Below are 26,182 nucleotides of genomic sequence, written 5' to 3' on the forward strand. Positions count from 1 at the left end.
TTAAACGTGTACCTTTCTATAATTATCATGCAATACTAAAAATACATCCAATGTTGGTGTTTTACCTTTTAAATTAGTAACTCTGCCAAGTTTTACTAATAATCATATAGACACAATATCTATTGTATAAGATTAATTTTTGAAAATACAGACTTAAAAGATTTAAACTATATGTACCGGTACATAAATGTTGTTAATGGACCAAACCAATATATCAGTTACGGTGTGAAAATCATGAAAATGTGCTGATAAAAATGATTAAAAATCCATCCTGACAACCCATATGTGCACATAAAAAGATGAAATAAGATAAAAGAATAGCAGACCAGGGCCCCCATTTCACAAAACCTGTCATCAGTGACAAATGACAGTTTTTGTTATAAACTAGTGAAATCCTTGCTTCTGATTGGTTATCAGCAGATTTATCATTGAAAAAGGCTTTGTGAAACGAGTCCCAGGCTAATCGTAGTTAGTTCATGTATGAGTAAGTAGACCTAACCCCCCTGCAAGTGACATACAAGCACATAAACATGTGACATCTGTCTGCAGTGCCGATTGACACTATTGACCTTCGTAATGAGATTTAACTCTGTCTCGTCTGTAATCCAATTGTTCTTTCTTTTCCCAAATACTTGCAGTGAATATACTGGCATTCAAGTCTACCCACCATATTCGGTGAGAACATGGAGCCTTGAAAGAATGCATCCCTGGTTTAAAAGACTTTGTACCACTATGTATTATTACTATTTTTCTTATTTTAAACCTTACACACAGATCGGGGCCCCGTTTCATAAATCTTGTTATCAATGCTCAATTTCTATGACAAATTTGCTCTCAGCCAATCAAATGCCATGATTTCAGTAGCTTATAACAGTTATTGTAACTTGTTATGGATAACAGTTTTTCATGAAACAGGGCCCTAAATTACAATCAATAAATGTGTAATTATTCGGTAACATATGCATTATGCATGTGTTTTGAAAAAAAGGGAAAAAGCCCTTACACCCCCACCAGTACCATCCCACTCTTCAAAAACTGCACATACATGTAGCATGACTGATGAAGAAAATATGATGCACTGATCTTCATATTAGTAATCATGGATATCATCAAAGTGTGGCAAAAATAAAGCAAAATAGAACCCCCAAAATGCCATGAAGCCTGGAAATGCAATCCACTACAAAAACAAAAGCATTTCTCACCATCATCAACTATTAAAAAGAAAACAGTACGAAAATAAAAAATCAAAGTCATAAAAAATGATTAAGTTATAGACTAAAAGATAGGAAAAGAATGGAAGTAAACAAATCAACCAATTTTTATGAGGTAAAGTCGTTGCTGTTTTCACGAAGTGACGGTAGTGAAACAAAATTGCATTCACTTTGCGTGACGATTTTCCTCACTACCGTCACTTCGTGAAAACAGGGACGAAGTAATTAATTATGTACATTAAATACCAATAACAAATAATGAAGGTAAAAATAAATCTATTCACTGAAACAGAATGTTTTTAACAAACTTTTCTAATGAAAAACACCTTGTTATTTCCCTCATTCATGCAAATAATTATGGATATACAATGATATAAAAGGAAGTTCAGTTTACTCAAATACATACAGATTATTCAAGTTGTAAATATATAGTAAAAAAATAATCATATTCCAAACAAATATATATGTAAATATATTGGATACACTGATGTCATAATACTCATATATAATATGTGCTATAAAGTCTGGATAGTCCTTTGAAAGGATATTATACTGCATAATCATCAAGTATAAAGAGAAAATTGTCTCTCCAAAGAGCATATGATATTGATATATTTTTTCACAGACACAGTGTAGAGGAGTAATGACATACAAACATTGAATGTGTGGTGCAAAGACAGATTGAAAGAGAATGAGAAAGATAGTGTACGAACTTGAAACAAGTACAGTCAAACTTGTCTTAGTGACAACCTCTCTATAAAGGCTACCTGTCTACAGTGGCCACATTTTGTTTCCTTTGAGTGATCTTGATAGACAGGTTTGACTGTATTAGCCATTATATTGTTGTTATATACTATTATATCCTGCATCAAAAATTTGTTGGCTTTTGATTGGTTGAGAGCTCGTCACATGACCATAAATATTTGAACTATTTTTAATTTTTTTTTATTGAATTCTTTTTCTTCTTCAAATCTTAATTTAATGAAAACAAAATATTTTAAATTTGATGCAGGATATAAAACAAATATACCATGCCTTCTATTCGAGGTACTTGTTAAAACTATGGGCCTCAGTGACTCCAAAAGCACCATTTGCTTTGGGGGTGTGCCCCTCAGCAAATAGTACTATTGGAGTCACCTCTTGCGCATAGTTTCAACCAGAACCTCTCAAGACAGTGTATATTTGTATACTAAAGCCAGTTGTGCTTTGAGAAAAGAAAATAATTTACAGAGAAATATGTACTATTTTAATATAGTTGTGTACTGTGCATGAAAGTTTGATAATTTTTCCTTTTTTAATAGGAATTAAGTATAATCATACATTCACAATCATAACACCTTATGCCTAGGTCACACCAAAACTTTTTAATTTTTATGTCAGTTTGTTCCTCTATTTCTAAAGCCATGCGTTTCTACCCGGCAATGCATTCTTGGTTTGAATCTCAATGTCAATTTGATACCGTCTCGATACCGGTCCAATGAGGAGAAATGCAGTGGGAATTTGAAATTTTCTCGGGCCTATGCGTTGTAGATCCGTTTCCTCTAAACACATGGGAAACACAGCATAGCTATATCAATGTCACTCCGGATCCAATTCAAATCATGAATACCCAGATCGACGTCAGCTTGTTCCTCCTGGGTTCTCACATTGAAATGGAAACGCATGGGCTCGACGCTTTGGCGTGACCTGGGCATTACATAATGTAATATTAAAGATGTAAATATATGCAAAGAGAGAAATGATTGATGCCGAACATTACCTTCGATGGCACAGCGTACTGATAGAGGTGTGATAGGACCACTGCCGTCTGTATCAATGACTGTTTCTCCGGGTATGAGTTGATTAACACAGAGCTGTTCATTATTACCTGAGTGATGGTATGGAATGGAACGATCAACACATGCATATTATTTGTAACAAAATCACACGGTGAACGGATATATCCATGAAATATCTTCATTCTGGGGGGTGTTTCACAGGGACTAAGATTTACTTTATTAAAGTTGGACAGTATGGCAGACTGTTCATGCCACTGTTTGCTCTCACCATTATGATCTTTAGATATTATGTTTTCCTTCATTAATGAATAATAAAAATATGTAAATTATGTAGATTTGTGACCATGATGTACATGTACATCCTTTGAAAGACAAATGCCAGTAAATGGTGAAAGCACACAGTGGCATGAATGGCCTGCCATAGTTAAGTCCAACTTAAAGTCATTCTTAGTATTTGTGAAACACTCCCCAGGTCATTTTACCATTGCAAGGCACTGTCATTTATCATGCACTGGAAACTCATGGAGCATTCATGTGCAGAGTCAATGGTAAGCCAAAGGCCATGCTGTCAGAGATGATGCACACATAACCAAGTCCATGTCTGATCAAACAATGTAAAAATAATCCATTTGATTTCCCATGCATTGAATGCTACATGCACCATGTACATGTTGGTCTGTTCTCTTTAGTTGAAAATGAAATGGTTCTTGACTTTGTGTGCTTTAATTTTTTTCTTATCTCATTAAATTTGTCTTTCTTTTGACTTTAGGCCTCATAGGTCTTCTGACTCTTGAGCTTCGGTCAACTGGGATATTCCCTAATAGAACTAACTACAGTCCCATGCATATTGAAATAAATTAGCTTATAAGAATATTTATTGAATATCATGCATATGGTTCCTTCGATGAGATCATTTACATGCTAATCTTTCCAGGACAAGGAGTTTCTTATCATATTAGTTTTTCTAATTCACATTTTTATAAAATTCTACCACACATAGCTATTTTTACAAGCTACCTCACAGAATTTTAAGCAAAGATATCACACTTTAGCTGTTCAGAGTCAGAAGGGCATGAACTTTGTGTTGACGTGTGTGAGTAAACACACTTCTGGCTCTGAAACAGACGATTTATTGAAAAATGCCTGAGATCACATTATGCATGACAACTGAAAAGAGGAGCATGTCAATTCTTGATGAACTACAAAGGAAGTTATTTTGGCTGTTCTTATACTGAATCACCCCTTTTATACTGCTGGAGGTATACCCTATCAAATACAACCACCCTGCTTCATCACAACATGAAGGAAGAGTATGGGCCCTGTTTCATAAAAACTTATTATCAATAACAAATACTAAATTTCTATGCTAAAGTTGCTCTCAGCCAACCAAATGCCATGATTTCAGTAGCTTATAACAGTCATTGTAACTTGTTATTGATAACAAGCTTTATGAAAAAGGGTCCAGGGACCTGTTTCACAAAACTTGTCATCAGTGAAAAATGGCAGTCTCTGTTATAAGCTACTGAAATCCTTGCTTCTGATTGGTTATCAGCAGATTTGTCACTGATTTGTGTAACTTGTCATTGAAAAAAAGCTTTGTGAAACAGGGTCCTGCTTTTATACTTACTTGTGTGACATACTGCTCCAGAATATTCTGTTCCATAGCAATCACATACAAAGGTATGCCATTCTGAAGAGCACACACTGCCGTGTTCGCAAGGGTTTGGGCTACACCTACACATCAAACAGAACAGAAAACCGGTGACAGAAATCTAGATTGTTATCTTTATTCAATAAGCGTTTGGAGAGAAATTGATGAATAAACAGAATACTGAATAGTTCTTCAAAATAGGTTCTAGCATATAATGCTAGGAACTTCCAAATCAATCCGACAACAGTTTATTTTTAGAACACATGCATATAGTTAACAGCCACTAGTTAATTTGTGCACATGTAAAACTCATTAGATATTTTACAATTGTATCACATTAATATAACATGTAGAGGAAGTATGAATTTACATTAACAACAATAACCTCAATAATTTTAAAGATATCATCTGGCACTCTGTGGGTTAACAGTCAAAGAAAATGAAGAGGGCATTTGCTGTGGAATGCTCTCCTTTGAGAGATTTATATTAGCAGATCAGCAGAAGTGTTTAAAAATAATCTTAAAACTGCTTAATTCTTCATATAACTAATTGTCAGTCCTTTTTTTTAAATGTTCTATTCCTTTGTTAATATTGCAGATTCCCTTATGTGATATCCTAGTTTGTTTTGTTTCAAAAATGCGCTTTGAACAGTGGATTCGGTGCCTTACAAATCTCACATATTATCATCGTCATTATTATTATCATTATTATCATAATTATAACATCACCACACGTACACTTACCAGTCAAAGAGAGCGCAGGTATCGACCTGGATGTCATTCTTGATGACGCCTGATGGTGTGGTGGTAGATTCCAGACTAGCAATGTCCACAGTGATGTCCTGAAGATGGATCTCACTGATGCACCCACGGAACCCTGGTAGGTACGCTGTGTCTATTCCGCTGGGTAACACTACAGAGGATATTCAAGGAGTGATTTGAAGTTCGGTGTTAGTGTCATTGTTGAGAGCAGTCAAGAGCTCTTAAATCGAGCTAAAAATTTGCAACATGTGCTTAATCCCAAGGGGCTAGTGTTAGTGAATAGGACATTTGTACGTAAAATATTAACACCAGCCACAACAGGTCAGTTCAGCAGACGACAACTTTGAAAAATCGATTTCACTAGCTATCGGAAGTTGACGATATTCAGAGGTCAAAGCCTTAACACCAGCTGATTTCCATTTCGGTGTTTAGGGCTGGTGTTCGTGTTTATTAAAAACTAACACCAGCCCTAAACACCCAACTTGAAATCACTCAATGAGATACGAGGACATCAAATCGAGCAGTAGTAAGATCAATAAAAGTGTTCTAATCATGTTTGCTGGAAATATTGTATAGAACTCCATTGTCACAACAAACCAATTACAAAAAAATCTAATTAAATCCTTAGTAGCATATAAACAGATATACAAACAACAAAATTGTGTAATGAAAAAGCATTTTTCCCACACCATTTGATCAGGGGTTACAATAGTGATTGAATTAATAATTGGGTCTGACTATAAACCAAGTGTAGACACATCTTGGCTCCACTTCACAAAACAGTGACAAATGACAGTTTTTGTTATAAGCCAGTGAAATCCTTGCTTCTGATTGGTTATCAGCAGATTTGTCACCTGATTTTTGTCATTTGTCATTGAAAGAAGGCTTTGTGAAACGGGTCCCAGTATTATTCCTGCTCTTCCTGCAATTATTACCCCTGCAATTGCAAGGTACTAGTATCCGTTTACACTGGGTTGGAGAGTGGCAAATGTGGATTAAACCAAAGAACGTTAGTGCTCAACAGGGAATCAAACCATCAACCTTTGGATAGAGAATCACCACTATATACCCCAACACCTCCACAAGTATAAATATCTCTAGTATGTAGGTCAAAGGTCAAAGGTCATACCTCATTAAATATGCGAAAAAATACACATCTGGTTTCCGATCGATAACTTTAGTAATGTTTGACGGATTTTAATGAAATTTGATATGAAGGTACATGGTATCAAAACACAGCCTAAGTTCAATTTCGGAGTATGAAGGTCAAAGGTCATAGCTCATTAAATATGCGAATCTGGTTTCCATTCGATAACTTGAGTTATGTTTGTGATATTCAATGGATTGGAGAGTGGCAAATGTGGATTAAACCAAAGAACGTTAGTGCTCAACAGGGAATCAAACCATCGACCCTTGGATAGAGAATCACCACTATATACATGTACCCCAACACCTCCACGAGTATAAATACCCCTAGTAATAGACCGAGAGGCGTTGATTTTAATAGAAGAAAAAAAAACAGTATGGGTAATATTTGCTTATTTTACAAACCATGGGTTTTCATTTGAGTCACAAAGGATCTTTTTTTAAAAGCAGATGTTTCTGCATACATTGTATATCAAAAAATCAAATACAAAATATTCAATCACCAATAATACTATATAATATACCGGTAATTGTTTTACATAAAGTTTGACCACTGAAATACAAAAAAAAAATACATAGATATCATTGAAAACCGGGTAATAGACCGAGAGGCTTTGATATAAAAAGAAACAAAAACAAAACAGTATGGCTAATATTTGCTAATTTTACAAACCATGGGTTTTCATTTGAGTCACAAGGGATCTTTTTTTAAAAACAGATGTTTCTGCATATATCGAAAAATCAAATACAAAATATTCAATCAACAATAATACTATATAATATAATTGTTTTACATAAAATGTGACCACTGAAATACAACAAAAAATACATAGATATAATTGAAAACCGAGTAATAGCCCAAGAGGCGTGATTTAAATAGAAACAAAAACAAAACAGTATGGCTAATATTTGCTAATTTTTACAAACCATGGCTTTTCATTTGAGTCATGAAGGATCTTTTTTTTAAAGCAGAAGGTTCTGCATATCTCAAAAAATCAAATACAAAATATTCAATCAACAATAATTAAGTAATATTGACAAACAGTTTGCCTTGGGTGTGATTATTACGTCACAATAGAGTGCGCGCAAAGTGCGCATTTTCTCATACGCTTAATAGATGCGCAATGAAAATTACAATTGGCTCTACATTATTGCCCAACTCATTTAACACACATTTTGCCGATGATTTTTCAGATCGGGCAATAATATTTGTTCATTGGTTTACTGTATAATATTATTGACTGGCAAATTACACACAAAATCCTACAGACTTTTCTGAGCGGTCAATAATATTTTTTTTCGCCTGTAGTTTTTGTTGGCTTATCCATTAAACCTTGAGGGCAATAACATTTAAAAATTGCCCTGCTCAGATGTCTGATACGGTTAATAATTGTATATAAATTAATTGTTTTACAAAAAATGTGACAACTGAAATACACAAAAAAATACATGGATAATTCCAACTTGAAAGCATGAAGGTAAATCAAGGAATCACGATAACTGCAGAGGCAAAATTACAAACTCACAAGTCCATAATTAGAACAAGTAGAAATGAATAAATGTGACTTACTGGTCCCACCAATATAAAACTCTGTAGATGTAGAAACAAATCCAGTGTTGAATGAAGTTGTCTGTTTGGTGTCATCTATAGTGATGTGGACTTGACCTGAAGCGACCTCGACCCTTGACCTGTGCCATAGACCATCATTGACATACACAGCTGGGTAAAAACAAAGAAGATATATCGAGTCAAATCAAGTCAATTTATTGATATAGAATCCATGATTGTGGATTTTCATCAATACAAGTAACAAACACAAGGAATCACAAGGTTACAAACAAAGAGTTGAAGTTAATTAGTAATCAACATACAATTACAAAAAGGAAAATTTAATCCACCATTTGGGATCATCATCACAATTTCTAGTGACGAAAGTCACTCATTAATGTAATAAAATATTCTAACCCATGAATCAGATTAGGAAAGTAATCACAAAAATCTATTTAGCACAGGACAGTCTTTCATGGTGGTAAACACAGCAATATCTTTAATTCACAAACTATAGTACTTGAATCTTCTTATTAAGCAATAACTAAAATTACATCTCACTCATTGTATCCATCATTTGTTATATTGGGAGATACCAGTTGGTTTCACACAAAAAACCTGATAAGAAACTGAGACATGTTGAGTTCCTTATTTGTCCTAAAACCTGAAAAAGGCTCAACAAAGACTGAAATGGGGAGGTACCAGGGTCTGAAATCAGGCTATGGCCCTAAAAAATGGCACCCAAGATTATAACTTTCTCATCAAAAGGAACAGGAAGTCTTGTTTATCTACTACACCTAATTGCATTACCCTCTTCATGAATTTAATATCTGGCCCAAACATTGTAGTCAACACACTTACCAGCCGGTATGTCGATAGTATCGCCGCCGTTTTTGATGATGACCACAAACCTGGAGTCCCGAACACCTAACGCAATAAACTGGTTAGAGCCCTGTTCATTGTACAGCATCAGTGAGTCATCGTCAAAGGTACGGAATCGTAAATGCACCCTGTGGACAAAACCAATTTTGATGTCAATTACCTTATATGATAGGATGGGGAAATTGTGGGAAGGAGGAGTAGGGGAAGAAGGAGGATACTTTGGATGGACAGTCTGCAGAAATTGTTAGAAGAGAGAGGAGTGAAAGAACTGGGAGTGGTGCTAATAGAGATGGCTAGGAGCCGAAGGTTGTGTGTGGAACAGCATGATCGCCAAAGTCAATCAATATGGTACTTAGAGAGAGAGAGAGAGAGAGAGAGAGGGGGATAGGATGGCATAAAGTATAATAATGAAGAAAATAGTTTTAACTACACATACCGGTATTTTACTATCAAATCTGTACAGGATATATATCAATAACTAATGATTGATTTGACAGACTTACTGAAGTTTTTCAAATTGCTCAAGGTCATGGATTTTGTGATTTTAAAATTTTGTTTTAATGCCTCTTCATGTATGTCTAGTTGTCTACAAGTAAATTTCCTTCAAAGAGCCTCAACAATTTTAATAGACCATACATGTAATGTGGTGAACCAACATTTGTTCAGGACATATTTTGTTTAAGATTAGATTTACATTAGGGTTGCACCTTTGTTTTAGGTAACAACTGTAGGTTTGCGGGTCAGGGTTGGGGGGGGGGGGGGTAGCATTAGTGTCTGTTCCTAGGTTGAAGTTTGGAATTTAGTTAGACTGTTAGAGTGGGAAAATGACTGCAGAGCAATTACCACCAATGCATGGTTCATAGAACCTATAATGAGTGTGGGTCATTTGCTCAGATCGATAAATCTGTTTTTCCTATTACATGTACATGTACAGTACATCTTATATTTGTGACTTATCAATATGCATTGAAGCTTATCTGTGAAAGTGTGAATTTTAAATTCAGAAACAAAGTCTAATACAGAATATACAAATGTATATACCGGTACAATGGAAAAAAAACCAGTACACCCTGAATAAATGGCTAAATAAACATTATCTCTAAAATTGCAGGCATATCAATTTTCAAGGGGTTCTGTTCAAGCTTCAAATGTATAATAATATTCCCAAATTAAGAGGATATAATTTTCTACCCAATTGACTTCAATAAAAAATGTGCATAACCTTAATATTGTGGCTAAAATTATGCCAAAATATGGAGGTGTGGAAGAGTAATATGAAACATTAGCCTATCCAATCACACACTATTAAAACATCCTGAATGAAAATATTTCATAAAAAAACAATACAGAAAATCAGGGAAATTCCAAGGAAACAACAAAAAGACATATGTTGAACTCTTAAAGGAAAAGAAAATGAAAAGGAGAAGGTAAGGATTGAGATCCTACATTGAAGAGGAGTAAATAGAAATTAAATCATATTTAACATCTTGCCTTCCCTTGACAGATGAAAAAATGGAAGTTCTTCCTGGAGATTAATATCATAATTCATTTCCACTTAGTATTAATTGTGATATACCGGTATGAAGATTGTTTTACAAGAGCCAGGTCTGGCAGCATTAGGACACAAATTACTCTAATCAAATCACTCCGCTAAGGATGAGGCCCCTGGGTGCTATTAATTACCCATTACTATGGTGAGGACATGTTATGGTAATTCAGTGCTTCCAAAGTTGTTGGCCATGACCGCTAACTGGATTAAAGTACAAAGGACTGACAGGACTGGGATATGAATAAAATCACAACTTTGTCCTTGTTTTGATAAGGTCATTTATTAAATGACTTAGAATATCATGTTTCCTTGTGTTGAATTCTATTTAATCCAATCTAATCTAATCCAATCCAATCCAGGTATTTATAAAGCGCCAATATCTAGTTGCCTAATCAAAGGAGCTGATGAGACTGAAAAACTACCAAAAATGTCTGTTCATGATTCTAACTGGGAAAGACAGAAAAACAGTGACTAATTGTTAGCAATCTGAAATAATTTCACATAATTCCACATAATTCAACCCATTAATATAAATTTTGTAAGAATTACATAAATATCTACATGTATGTATTCATGTGAAAGGATTATCACAAGATACAGTAAAAGATATCACAAACATCTTATAACTAATACAAATTCACAATGATAATAGAATTTCCATTTCACTAGGATATTACACCATTCATATCAGACACAAGTACATGTACTAAAAAAAAAATGCATAATCAATAGCACACACACACATACAATATTTACAGTCTGAGTGTCGATTTACACTGATATATTGAATTGACTTACGTGAAGTTGTTGTTATTGGAGGTAAAAATGGTCCACTTGAGATACGAGTCCTCCGTCGGGAAGGTCAACGAGGTCGTATCTAGGCTGGTACAGCCGGCATGGAATTCACCGACCGATGAGAATGCTCGTCTTCCTCCTATCTCCACCTCTGATATGAAGTCTAGAGCGATGCCCAGGAGAGATGGGTTCACCGTGTTACTGATACGCACATTCTGCAGACAACCTTTAAAGTTCTGCTTAATTCTGTGCAGACGTTTGGCCTTGTCTGATGCACCGCCAATTGTCATCTGCATGGAAATGCATTCAAAGAATTACTTGGAATTAAAATAATCTAATGGAAGAAATGATTTAATGCTTTAATAGTTTTAACAACCGGTAGTGCTTTCGCAAAACTGCGCCATACTTTATACAAAATAAATAAATTACTTTTGGGAAGCTAATTGTATTTATAAATCATCCGACTAAACTGTAAAACATAAAAACATTGTAATTACTTTATTCTAATAAATAATAATAGTAACAGTAGCAGTAATAATAATAATTAAGATAATTATGATAATAACAGAGCTGCCAACCATGTGCGACCAAAAAAAGGAATCATGATGGCAAAAAAAAAAAGGAATTCATAAAAACGAAACTTACAACCACGCGCGACACACTTCCAATGCAGAAATGTTCATTCATCATGCTGTTTTTTCCATACAAGCAGGAATTTTTTTTGGAGGTTATTTTGGAATTATCTGCATTTCATTCTTTTTGAGAATATTTATTTTTTCAAGTATGTTTTAAATTCAGTTTTCTATTGAATTTGTGATCAAATCACCATTTAGGGTAGTTGTTTGACGTGCGGTAAGAAAAAAAAAAAAAAAAAATTTAAATATAAATTTTTAAAAAAAGAAGAGTATTTTATGAAGAAAAAAACATAATACCGTAATTTGGAGGAAAAACGGAATGGTTGGCAGCTCTGTAATAATGATAAAAATAATAATTAAAAAAGTGCCATATTTTTGGTCTACATACTCTCTGCAGAGATCAAATGGAAGGAGAAACACACTCCAGATGTATTTATATGAATCATTTGTGAAAGTCATTAAATATTGAACAACTTAGTAAGAACGGTGAGAATGTTACAGCCAGCCAGGCCAGGCCTGATTAAGTTCTAATGCAACACGCTAAATGCATTTCCCTTCGACGCAGATCGTCGTCTGGAATTTTAGGAGGCGTGTTTCATCGGGAGTCAGGAACATGGATTTCATGCCAGCAAAACAGGAAGGGGTTTACAGAGTGTGGAATGATATCTTGATCCAAACTTTTGCAGTTCATTGCCTTTCACAGACATTTCCCTTCATTTGGAACATGGTAATGTTGGATGGGGTAAAGATTTGAAAGCACTGATGGCATGAGGAAATGATTACTATCGTAAAAATGCTGCACGTAAGCCATCCTTAAAGGGATCGTTTAACAATGTTAAATCTGAGATACACGGCCCTACGTGTTATCAGTGTCTGTGATATGGTGTAATATTGAAGCCCTAAAAAAATTGCGCTTCAAAATGATCAAGAAGTGCCTCAAAAAAGTAAAAATCTTTGAGTGACCGGTTTTACCATACTCGTTTTCCCCAATAGACTGTAGTGTTATGAAAACCGTCAGGCAAACGTTTTTCAAAATTTGTAATTCCAATCATAAATATCTTGATAGGGATAACTGATCGGCGTGATGAGCGGACGTGTTATGACCTAGCTCTCTCCAACAATGAGCTAAACTGAGCTATACTGGAAATATTACCTCGAAAACCTCGAAAACAAGAACTGTTTATCGTTACATGGACTACCGCTTGTAGAAATTGGACCCAAAACCCTTGATTTACCAGCAAAACATCAGTAAAAATGCCTACAAGATCAGGAAAGCCGAGACGAGAAGCTGCAGCAAACAACGGGACACACCCAACCATTGTCCCTACCCAAGGCGCCGTGGAGAGCCCACCAGCTCCCGCTGATGTATCGGGCGGTACAAAGGAACCCGGTAAACCGGCGCCAATTCACGCATCGGGAGATCACGTGACCAAGCTACGAAGCCCCGCGGCGCCAGAATCTACTTCCGTAGAGCCCGATGCTGAACTCAATTCAGCCATTCGGCAAGTATTAGAAAGTCTTCTCAAAGACGACGAATTTGTGAATCAGCTCACTCGAACAATTCAAGGAAAGCTTCTGAATGATTTAAAGGAGTCAATTTGTCAAGAAGTTTTGGACTCGTTGGAATTTAATTCTGCAAATCAAGGGGATGTGATGGCGGCGATGAGAAAGGAAATAGACGAATTAAAGGAAGTTAATGATGATGCTGAGCAGTACTCCAGACGTACATGCCTTGTGATAAGTGGTGTACCTGAGAGGATGAATGAGAATACCGATTCCAGAATCATACAACTCTGCAAGGAGGACCTCGGTGTCGATATCAAGATGGATGACGTCGAACGTAGTCATCGACTTGGGCAGCAGAAACCCCAAAGCGACGGATCGACGAAACCGCGCATCGGGACGACCAACTATAGCCACACACCCAGGAATATCATCGTTAAATTCAATAGCTATCGCACCCGAGAGCAAGTCTACAGTGCACGATTCAAGCTAAAGAATCTTAGCGATGAGAATAATCACCATGTCTACATCAATGAAAGCCTCACTAAGAAGCGGAAAGAACTACTCTGGAAGGTTAGAAACAAATTCAAGAAAATCATTGATAAGACATGGACACAAGATGGACGTATCTGCATTAAACTGAAAGAAGGAAAAGGAAGAGTGAATGTCACAAGAGAGAGAGACTTAGACAAACTGAGCGTATATATGAGAAATTCTGCTATATAATTTGAACTGAGTGTTTGAGCCTCCACCCACAGATGGTGGTGCTGGAGAAATTACTCATGAACTTGTATGTACCTGTTTGCCATTTCGAAACAATTTACTCTTTGTAACAAAATGGAGGTATTATTAGAGATCAAAATTATCCCAAATTAATGCCAGCTTGGCTCATGTTGAGAATTTCAAGCGTTATATTCAATTTAATTGAGAAGGAGACGAACGTTATTTCAAATTTCAAATTAATTGTATTTATATTTCAAGTTTTTTTTTTTTTTTTTTTTTTTTTTTTGGTCCTATTTCATCATTTTAACCATGGTCAATGTCTTTCCTTGTAATATATGTGAGAAACCCGTAAAGTGTAATCAAAAAGCGCTACTTTGTACTAAATGTAACCAATGGATACATATTTCATGTGGAGATGTATCTTCCAAACAATATGATGATAAAACTGAACAGTTTCACAATTGGCAATGTACCAAATGTATTTTCCTAGAAATGCCGCTTTGGAATGTTGAGGATATAGTAAAAGATAGAAATGTGAGCTTGAACCATACAAATTCTGTTGATATAGACATTGACTTAAGTACGAATACCTGTACCTCTATAAATGACTTTCCAAAGGGTAAAGGATTGAAAATTGCACATTTAAATATTCGTAGTCTTAGAAATAAGGTGGATGATCTGCAATTATATTTGAAAGAAAATCCGTACGAAATTCTGACCTTGTCAGAAACATGGCTAAGTGAAAACATTTGTAATTCATTGTTACAAATTGATGGGTATCATTTTGAAAGACTAGATAGAGACGAAAAGGGAGGAGGAGTTGGATGTTTTATACAAAAAAATATATCATATATTAGACGACCTGATCTTGAAGACCGTGAGTTAGAAATTATGTGGCTAGAGATAAGACTACACAATCACAAACCAAAGTATCTTGGAGTTGTATATCGTCCACCTAACAGTAGAAGTGCTTTTTTCAATAACTTAGAAATTAATTTAGAAAATATATGTATGTTATCAAATGATATTGTAATATTAGGTGATTTAAATTGTAATATGTTAACTCAGAATAATCTTTCAAAGCAGATACATGATCTGAGTGACAATATGCATTTGTCTCAGCTGATAAGGACCCCGACACGTATAACCGTTAATAGTACAACCCTTATTGATCTAATTCTTGTGTCAAATAATTTGAAATCACTGGAGAGTGGCACACGGTCTATCGGTCTAAGTGATCATTTATTGATATACCTTGTATTGAAAGAAAAACCACCGCCCTCTATATGTTCTGTGAGTACCTACCGTTCATTTAGAAACTTTAATGAAAATTCTTTCAAAAATGATGTTAAAGATATAAACTGGGATAATTTGTACTTAAACAATCACAATGTTGAGAATATGTGGAATATTTTCAAATGTAAATTCAAAGACATTTGTGATCTTCATGCACCGTATGTCACAGTAAGAAAACGTTCTAGGGGGTCACCTTGGATTACCAACGAATATTTATGTATTGCAAGAGATAGGAATTATTTTAAATGCAAATTTGATAAACACAAAACTACAGACTACTGGGAAAAGTTTAAAGAATTCAGAAATAGGGCAAATGTACTGAACAAGAAGTTAAAGAAACAATATTATAAGAATCTTTGCATTGAAAATGGTAATGATATGAAAAAATCCTGGAAAGTACTCAAAGACTTACTCCCAAAGAAAGATGCCAATTCTGATCATAAAATTCTTGTAAATGACCAAATTGTAGTAGACAAAGAAAAAGTAGCAGAATTGTTTAATGAAAGTTTCAATAATATTCAAAGCCAACTAACAGGAGCGAATGATTCTCATCTCAATATAAATACATTGCAAACATTACCGCAAACAGCACATGAATTCAAATTTACAGAGATCGAGGAATGTTTTGTATTAAAAGAACTACTCAAGCTTGATGTTTCAAAAGCAGTTGGTATTGATGATCTTCCTCCAAAGCTACTTAAAATAGCTGCCCCACATATTGTTAGAGTCTTAACAGTATTGTTCAATTGTTCATTGTCGAAAGGGTACGTTCCTCATGACTTTAAAGTTGCTAAAATAACCCCTATTCATAAAGGTGGAAACAAAATGGAATTAACTAACTACCGACCTATTTCCACTCTCCCCACAATGTCAAAGATATTTGAAAAAGCAGTTCACAATCAGATATACTCTTACTTAAACAAACATTCTTTGTTAAGTGAACGGCAATCAGGTTTTAGACCAGGGCATTCAACTCTAACATGCTTGACTGAAATAGTCGAAGGTATACTTGACAATATGGACAAAGGTCTGGTCACTGGAGCCATTTTTCTTGACCTGAAAAAGGCGTTCGACGTTATACCACACCCATTGATTATTAAGAAAATGTTATTGTATGGTATTGGGGGAGTTGAACTTGAGTGGTTCGAATCCTATCTATCTAATAGGCAACAATGTGTATTCTTGCAAGGGACTAAGAGTAATTTTCTAACTGTGAAATCAGGAATTCCACAAGGATCAATACTGGGGCCATTAATTTTCTGCCTCTATGTGAATGATATTTGTAACCTGCAACTCCATTCTAAGACAAAGATTTCCTTATATGCAGATGACACGGCAATATTTCATCATGGAAAGGATTATAAAGTTTGTGAATACAATCTCCAAAAAGATTTTACCCGTATCTTGAAATGGCTAAAATACAATGGACTGTTTTTAAATGCAAATAAAACCAAAACAATACTATTTGGTTCCAAAAGAAAAATTCAAAATAATAATATTTGTATTCGTTACAGTGACAATGTACTCGACTCAGTCGAAAGTATGAAATATCTAGGTGTAACACTAGACAAAAGCTTAACATGGTCGTTACATGTAAAAGAAGTTGTTAAGAAAGTATCGGGTACGATTGCCTGCATTAGACGTATACGCAATTATATTTCCCGCAAGAATCTTATTACATTATACTATTCTCTTATCCTACCGCATTTAAACTACTGTAATTCAGTATGGGGGAATACTTCGAAACAAAATCTAACAAAGTTGCAAAAATTACAAAATAGATATGCACGATTAGTTCTTCGTGCCGAATATTTTACACCCCAAAATGTTTTAATGAGTAAATTGAAATGGCGGTCATTAGAGGAAAGAATTAAATATCAGAAATGCATCTTGATTTTTAAAATCATAAACGACCTATCACCACCATATCTTAATCCATGTATAAGTAAAAGACCGATATTATATTCTACTCGTTATGCTTTAAACAGTCCATTATTCATTCCAAAGTGTAAAACAAATTTTAAAACGAAAACCTTAGCGGTTTCAGGAGCTAAAATATACAATAAATTACCCTATCATATTAAAAATTGTAAGTCGCTGCAAAGTTTTAAAAAGAATGTCAAAACCTTTCAGTTTCCCTTGTAAACATATTTTCACGTTAATTTGACCTTTATTTATTACATTTCATTCATCTAGTTTTTTCAATTTGATAGTTGTATTTTTTTTTCCTTATAATTTATTGTTAATGCGTGTTTTTCGTTACCCATGTTTAATTATTGTATATACCATGTATATTTTACCTTTGTATGTATGTTTTGAATTCATGTTATTATTGTACATGTTTTTTATGTGAATACAGGGCTCTCTGGGAGAGCAGGCTCAGAAATGAACTTGAATGAGACCACCCTGTTAAAATAAAACTATAATAAATAAAAAATAAATAAATTGATAATCAGACAGGCGATCGGCTTGTAAAAGTCATGGGGTTCCTGACTGACCTAAAGGTTTATAATTATCATTGCATCATGAGCTAAATCCAGAATTTTGTTTCAGAATCTGAGACAAAGTTACCGGATCCCTTTAAAGATATCGACCGGTAGTGATGAAATTGCGGTTCAAGGGTTTTGGGTGCAAATATCCATTTAATATTGATAAAAATATTGCTTTCAAAGATTTAGATGGCAATACTTCAACCTATATGATAATTTACCAAATATATCATTTAGTAGGCGGTTTCCCGGCAAAATTTGTATCATCACGTATCGGTCAAAACATATTCTTTCACATGATTGGTAATAAGAGCTTCCATTTCATTTTTTGAGAGGGGGGCTTTTCCAAATCTTGTCTATACCTTTAATAAGGGCGGGATAACATAGTGTAGCTACTAAGGAAAATGCTTGTCTTTATTAAAGGGGAAGTCCACCCTAATATTCAATTCAATTCAATTCAATTCAATTCAATTCAATTCATTTATTTTTCCTCTTTCAATCGTTCATATTTACAATGATGGTACATCATTAAGACATAATATTCAGTTGGTTTTAATAGAAGCAGAAACATGGGAGAAACCCGTCATTGAAAATTTGAGCAAAAATCGATAACAAATTAAAAAGTTATGCAATTTTGAAGGTGCGATCAATCAAACACAAATGGCAAATCTGTGACGTATCTTACAAGCTCTCTTCCCATTTGCCCTGCACTCAACAACAAAATTGGAGGAAAAAAATTATATTTTCCCTAAAGAAAATTTTCAATTTTACATTCACCACCCTAAATGAAATTATTGCAAATATGTTTTCTATATGTTTCTATTCCGTCACCAAAAACAAAGCAAAACAAATGAATACACACACACAAAAAAAATTAAATACAAATGAGTAGGATGTGAGTAAATCGTGTAGACAAAAAATCTTGGATTATCATTACAACATTAGGCTTCATTAAAAGAGTGACTTCCTGAAGAGGCCAATCTGAATCATAACAATTTTTACTTACTAGACAATGACAATTTTCTCATTGCATTATCATAAGAACATTGTTGTGTAATCAGAAAACTGTTCTAACTATTTAGAAGCTTCTGAGGAGTACACTTCAATTTCTTGGATAATCTCATGTTTGTAATTATATATCTTGGTAGACGAGTGTATGTTTTCTCTCATATATCTTAATAATATGAAATTATTTTCAAATTAGGTGGATTACATCAGTAAAAGCAGCGAAAGGCTTCAACAGAATTTAAATTTGAAGTAATTGAAGTTTGTTCAATTGATTTATACTTGATATCATATATACTTTGTAACCATGTGAAAAAAGAATTTTCATTTATTTAGACAATAAAACAAATCAATTAAATCAAATTATTTAAAGTATAGCATCAATGAACTATAGAGAATAGCAAGATGTAGTGATCAATCTTACCTCTCTGTCTAGATCCAGTTTGGCAAAGTCACTGGAGAGTTCACCTCTGACCTTCAAGCCGTCGAGCTGAAGAGTGATTTCATGATCAACCCTCATGTATCTCATGCTATGCCAGTGTCCGTCATCCAGGAGACTTCCAACCTCCATGGTAAATAAGCCGTCATTGTATAAGCTGTTACTACCTACATGTACAGGATCAAATGGTATTGGTAAAGAAAGGACGATTAATTTCTGGGGAAATCACATGTGAAGATTGAATGGTTAACTATAATCTTGAAACACATTAATGCAAAATGACATTTGCAAATGATCTAAAAAGTAATGGATTTTGCCCTTAATTTGGTCATATGCCGTACAGGTGTATGCAGTGATTGTTTATCTATTAATGGCCATACATTTCCAGTCAACAACATCACAGAAATTGGACATTTTTTACTAGAAAAAGGCAGTGAATATCTGATCAAAATATTCAAGATGAAAAGGAAAGGAAGAAAAAGAGAAAGGAGGAGAAGAGAAAAGGCAGAGGAGAAGAAGAAGAAGAAAAGACAGGATCAAGAGAGAAGGGGAGAAAGATAAGAAGAGAAAGAGGAGAAGGAGAAGAAATAGAAATGAAGAAGAAGAAGAAGAAGAAGAAGAAGAAGAAGAAGAAGAAGAAGAAATAAAAGAAGAAGAAGAAATACAAAAAAAGAAGAAGCTGGAGAAACAGAATGAAGAAAGAATAAGAAGGAGAAATACACAAGAAGAAAAAGCTGAAGAAGCAGAAAGAAGAAAGAGAAGAAGAAGAAGAAGTTGAAATCCTACCACACCTACCTAGATTAAGAGTGAGATTCAATTTTCCATCGTCCATGGCAATCATGATGAAGTCTCCCTGTGTACCATCGGCTGACAGGAGGATTCCAGTCGGCTCAACGGTTAAGAACTGGATATCAATCAACTCCTCTTCCAGATTCAACGTTTCGCTAGCAGGACTCAGATCCCATCTTAGGTAGTTAGATCCATCAAATGATGCACTGTGGGCGTCTGTATATTGGGGAAAGACAGGTATATAATGTGCATTTCCACCACAAATCATGAATCATGCAAATAGATGATTCTACGCAATGTGTCCTATAGTCTTTTTGCCACATATGAAAAATCTATTAATATAATCATTGATAAATGGTGATATCTGATATCACTACTAGCAGTCAATTCAATTCAATTCCAACAGAGTCATATTCAAATCAAGAGATTTTTTGTTCATGGATGAAATATATGGAAAAATATGACGTGTCGTCTGGGATGCATCACACTGAAATCGCCCAAATATAAATGGTAACAAGTTAAAAAATAACATTAAAAAGAATGAATAACTTCTGTATTATGTTGAAAGACAGAATATTTACACAGAAATATAATTTTTAATTTACACACATACTGTACATGTATAGTACATTTGCCTATTAACACTACATGCGAGTATGAATTTCCCCCAAAATGTAATAAATTTCAAAAAAATATTCTTTGAGCACCTCACAAAAATAAAGAAATTGAATATAAATATCAACAAAGGTTTATTGTGATGCTCAGAATCAAAATTCAATATCACAATACATAAATATCTTTATACACTCGGTCAGATTGAATGCCATAGAGGAAAATTGAGCTACATGTACGTACCCATTAAACATCCATATAGTTCTACCCTCATCGAAATCATGCTTTCATAGCTTGTTGGCATGAAGCGAATATAACGGCCTTCCACGGGTTCTGGTAACGTCGTCTTTATGACATCATCACTGTTGGCGTTGGCTTGGAAAGTCTACATCAAGGTGAAAAAAAGATACCACATGAAATAAGTACAATATTGTTGAGTGTATTAGGAGTTTACAAGTTAGTTCTATAAATTCTGACCTCGAAACAATGTACTTTTAATCCTGCATATATATGCTGTATGCATGAGCATTGGTACATAATTATGAACCTTCAACATACATTGTAGGAGATTTGGTTATTAAAAGGGCAATCCAACGATGAAGCTTTGATGGAAGCCAACCAAAAAATAATAAAAATAGATTGTTCAAACAAAATTAAATAAACTACACAAGAGAGATGTGAGTATTTGAAAATTGAGATCATTATTCACTGACTGTGTTGGTGTGTCAAATTGGTTATTTGGTCATTCAACTGTAACGTAACTGGGGACAACTGTCCAATTTGTTGTCCACTAAAATATTATTTTTCTGTTCTCTCCCAGTATATTTTGCCTTTGGGCTGTACTTAGTAATATTGCGGATTGCATGTTATATGTACCGTAATCCAATCAACAACAAAAAATCCTACTCAGTAGAATTACGAAATGTCATCAAAATAAATTTAATGAATTTATTATCTATTTTTTGGGGGTAAGCAGGGAACAGTGAAAGAGTTGTCTGGTAATACATCACAGTGACAAATACGTGAAAATTATTTTCTTCATATTCATCCAATATTGTTTAAATGTTCAAAAACCTATTCCTCTGTTTTTTTCCTGCTTTCCTTAAACTTTAAAGGAACCTTTAAAAAAAGTTGTAAACTTTTGGACTATCATTTTCCAAGAAAGCTGATATTCAATTGTTACAGAGATAAGAGTTATCAACCATTCATGGCACACAAACTTGTGTGAGAAGTAATGACGAACTTGTGAAGATTTGATATTGCAATATTGGGTATTCAGAAGACAAACCTAAATACCGTGGTATTACAGTGCAATATGAATGGTGGTCAAGAAATTGGTTCTTCAATCCCCATACACAATCACATTTTCATACTTGTACTTTGAGATGTATCGCAATATTTGTGTAAATGGACAGGGCTTCTGTCAAACTTTGTCAGGGCTTTGGTCAAATAGTAAGGCAAATAAATCATCTTTTAGAGAGTAGGAATAGGCAATTGAAATTATCATCCTGGCAAGAAATGGCTGCTTTCACGTTTACAACAGAAGAAAAATTTACATGTGCATATGTATTAAGGTATAAAATGCAAATGTGAAATTTGCTGCCAAGAACATTGCATATTTGAAATGTCAATGCTTTCATCACCATACTTATTGTCATAATCTGTTAGTCATGAGAGTTGAGAGAGATGAGCACTGGCAAAAAAGTAGAATCATTGTATTAATCACTGCTCTAAATGAATCCTCCTTTCAAACAGATTTTTTTTTTATTTTTTTTTTAACAATCACATACTTTATGCAAACTTTTTATCCTCCATGCTCGGAAGATAAAATCTGGCATTGTTTTACAGACAATATATATTTGCAAACATGATATATTCTGCTTAAACAGGTTCTCTCACTCTTTATTACCATCCCTGTTTATATCAAACCACTCTACCTGTATCTTTACTAACTCCTACTATCATCCCGCTTTCAAACCATCTGCCACTTTTTTAGCGGGGAAATAGAATTCCAGCTAGAATCGGTCATGCAGAGCGTTGAATTAATTATTAAGGCTCATATATGAGTCTATAAAAAAATTGGATTAAAAGTGAACAACCATTTGATTAAAAAACTGCCAACCAACTGATATCAATTAAAAAATAGATGAATGGGCCCTACATGTACAGGTTGATCATAGAGTTATGAAACTACATTCAAGACTTGTGGACTTGAAGAGGAGAGTGAATCATGTACAAAAATATATGATTTAAGGGAGAAAAAAAAAATCGAAAACCATTACATCTTCAGATACAAGTAGACAGGAAATGATATTTTGTCCAGTGTCTAATTTAATCCTTAACCATACAGTGCCATTTAACCAACAAGTGTGATCATTGTAAAGACTCTTAGAATGTGCCCATACACAAGTGTTCCTAATTTCAATATCAGGTTATATTTGAAACTGTCCATGGGACAGTGTTAGATCTCATGTCTAATTATTTCTCATAATATTTAACTGAGGTTATGACAAATTATGATTTACTTTTCGTGTTATATGTTTAAGCATTAAAACAATTTTTTAAAACTCAGCTTGTAGCTTTACACTGTTACAAATCTATCTATTAAATCATTTTTGGGCATGGTTCTTAAATGATTACAGGTACGCATTTGAAATGAAATTTTAAAGTTCTATAATCCTGTATTTTGCCTTTCATTAAATCACTTGTTGAACCTTCAAGTTATCTAATTCATAACAATTAAAACTTGAGTAATTCAGGTGTATCGTACGTATCGACACATTTACTCTCTAACAAAATGATTTAGAATTTTCTAATTAAAACACAGTGCTGATTATTTGCATGCATGACAATTAATATGTCAGTCATGAAGGTATGGCTCTTACCTTTTCCGCTTGGTTTTCTAGGGCAAAGACCCAATTTTCTCCATCATCACCGTACGCCAACTTAAAAGCTTTCACAAACTCATTGCTGTTGTATCGACCTTGCGTTGCCACGGCAACTACCCTGGCCCTGTGTCCCAGGTCTATCGTCAGACTTGGCGCCGAGTCCTCGTCGTTTGGGTTGGCTGTCCATCCACCATCGCCTGTCAGACAGGAGAGCAAATAGGAACAGAGAAACGTGCAATTAGAAACGCGAGAATGGAAGACCGAGCAAGGACAACGCCATGTACCTTCTGCCAGGGAACGTAATTTATTTTTAGCAGAAAAGGATGAAAGTAAATATGTATGTACACTGTATGTGAAATGAACATACTCCTCAACACACTGACATGTCTTGTTGATAGCCATCAAACAAAAATGTCCTCTTAAATTGCCGATACAACCTACGATACTTCATGCCAAATATTTTCATATTACATCAGATATATTTTTTTCTTAAAATGTCTGTATTTCCTAATGAGAAGAAAACGTTGACTGAGCTCTATCATACGAGTACAATGATGTACTCATGCATAATTCCGAATTTAATGACAAATCCTTCATTGCATGGAACGATTGGAACCAAATGTGATAATTTAGAGAATTTGTTTTTCTTTCTTACAAAGTGCATACAGTACATGTAGGCAGTCATGTATGTCATACTCACTGGAAATGAAACTTTCATACTCCCAAATTATTATTATTTAAAATTCAAAAATTCAAAAGTTCAAAAAAAAAAAAAAATCATTTTCCAGTTTAATATATTGTTTACTTAAATGTCTAACTCTAAGCCTTCTAAAATTCTTTCTTTACCCCCCCCCCCCACCATAGCGAACACTCGTCATGAAACGAATAGTACTAATCAAACAATCAAAATCGAATTCTGTTTGGTTTTTGATGGTAACCTTTCTCATCTTGACATTCTGTTTGACCAGGCAGCATCACCAAATAGTGTTAACCTAAATCACACCTGCATTCTAAAATTGGGCAAAATTTTCATCATAAGTGCTACATGTAACAACGTTATCAGCTGTGCATACAAAATGAAGTCAGAATTAAATTACAAGAAGGGCCTACATGTACATGCACATGGTGAATAGTCTTGAACAGCTTTTGATTACACTCAAACTTCAAAGGACCCCTAAATTTTTGTAAGGAAACTTAAAGGTAAAGACCAGTTTTGGAAACGGCCCCCTCTCGAAAAATGAAATGGAAGCTCTTATTACCAATCATGTGAAAGAATGTTTTGACTAATATGTGACGATACAAATTTTGCCGGGAAACCGCCTACTATTTGATATATTTGTTAAATTATTATATCTATCTTGACCGGATAGATATCATGTGTCGCGTAGTCCCACATACATCTTTCTGTGTACAGTGCTTGTAACTTTACCAAGACTTTACCAAATTTCTTATCATTTTGATGATTCCTGAACCTTGCAGTACAATGTGTACAACTACATGTACATGTACATGTATTAAACTGTACAGAAGTTTACTCTTGAACTCCTTTGGAAGCTACATTGTATTTAAACACTTGTTCAAAGAGCTGTGGACGGGAAAAAAAACATGCAGTAGCTCTTCACAAACATGAACATACTGATGGAAATAAAAAGGGTGACACAGTACTTTCTCTAGAGTGAAGCCGTCCGAAAAGAACATCATAATCTTGTTATCACCAAATAAAGATATAATGAAAATGCAATGAGAGCCTGGTATTGAACTGAAAGCAAACTTGCTTTAGATTGAAGGAGAGTCATCTAAACTATTCAGAAAAGCAATATTGTACCCATTAGAATACTGAACCCATCGTTAACCTTCGGTGAGATGGGGCTTTACCGCTGCATTAGCTTGTCAAAGAAAGAGGAAGTACGCTATTCATTAGGCTGTCTCCAAAATGGATTGATACATTCTAGAAAAGAAATGAGCCCTGAAAAGACAACACAGTTTTCACTGATCATTGAACACTGTACCAATGCACATGTACATGTACATAGGCCCTTGTTTTTGATTGACTAATCCAATTTTGTATTTTTCTTTTTCTTTTTAGCCTCACCAGTCACCTGTAAAAAAGATTATAGATGAAAAAAGAAATAATAATTGAAAGGAAGTAAGATTTTGCCTTTTTCAATGATATTGCTCCTTTTCTCAGCACCTTCTTGTATACATGTCTTCTTTATTACTTTGCAGTTATAAGTTTAGCAGTAAGTAAAATATAATATAAAAACAGGGGCACTGGTTTAAGATTCCACCCACCACATTCCGATAATGATATTCAATGTCTGAACATTTTAATGCATTTTGTCTATTACACTTCTTATTCAGGACAAATCAATTACAGAGTGTTGTATTTCAAGGCAAATTTTTGCAGGTATGAATAATTCCCTCCATAGTAACAAGACTAAAAGAGCAATAGTTGCATACTTTAGATAGGCTAGTATGCAT

The 26,182-nt window shown here is 34.4% G+C and overlaps 1 protein-coding gene across 2 annotated transcripts in view; it reads right to left on the minus strand.

The window, feature by feature from the left end:
- LOC575215 (contactin-associated protein-like 2) overlaps window positions 1-26,182 on the minus strand; it is a 54,758-nt gene that overhangs the window by 11,799 nt on the left and 16,777 nt on the right. The window contains exons 3-13 of one of the 2 annotated variants that reach the window (XM_030973233.1): window positions 23,699-23,898; window positions 21,057-21,198; window positions 20,208-20,417; window positions 19,398-19,579; window positions 11,326-11,612; window positions 8,958-9,106; window positions 8,118-8,267; window positions 5,384-5,552; window positions 4,617-4,723; window positions 2,971-3,078; window positions 1,203-1,211 (exon numbers count right to left, since the gene is read on the minus strand). In XM_030973233.1, coding sequence (XP_030829093.1) covers window positions 1,203-1,211; window positions 2,971-3,078; window positions 4,617-4,723; window positions 5,384-5,552; window positions 8,118-8,267; window positions 8,958-9,106; window positions 11,326-11,612; window positions 19,398-19,579; window positions 20,208-20,417; window positions 21,057-21,198; window positions 23,699-23,898 — 1,713 coding nt within the window. The remainder of the gene's footprint in view (window positions 1-1,202; window positions 1,212-2,970; window positions 3,079-4,616; window positions 4,724-5,383; window positions 5,553-8,117; window positions 8,268-8,957; window positions 9,107-11,325; window positions 11,613-19,397; window positions 19,580-20,207; window positions 20,418-21,056; window positions 21,199-23,698; window positions 23,899-26,182) is intronic. The other variant, XM_030973234.1, reaches the window with a different exon arrangement.

Source organism: Strongylocentrotus purpuratus, unplaced genomic scaffold, assembly GCF_000002235.5.
Source record: "Strongylocentrotus purpuratus isolate Spur 01 unplaced genomic scaffold, Spur_5.0 spur5_scaffold_6, whole genome shotgun sequence".
In the NCBI taxonomy this organism is placed as follows: Eukaryota; Metazoa; Echinodermata; class Echinoidea; order Camarodonta; family Strongylocentrotidae; genus Strongylocentrotus; species Strongylocentrotus purpuratus.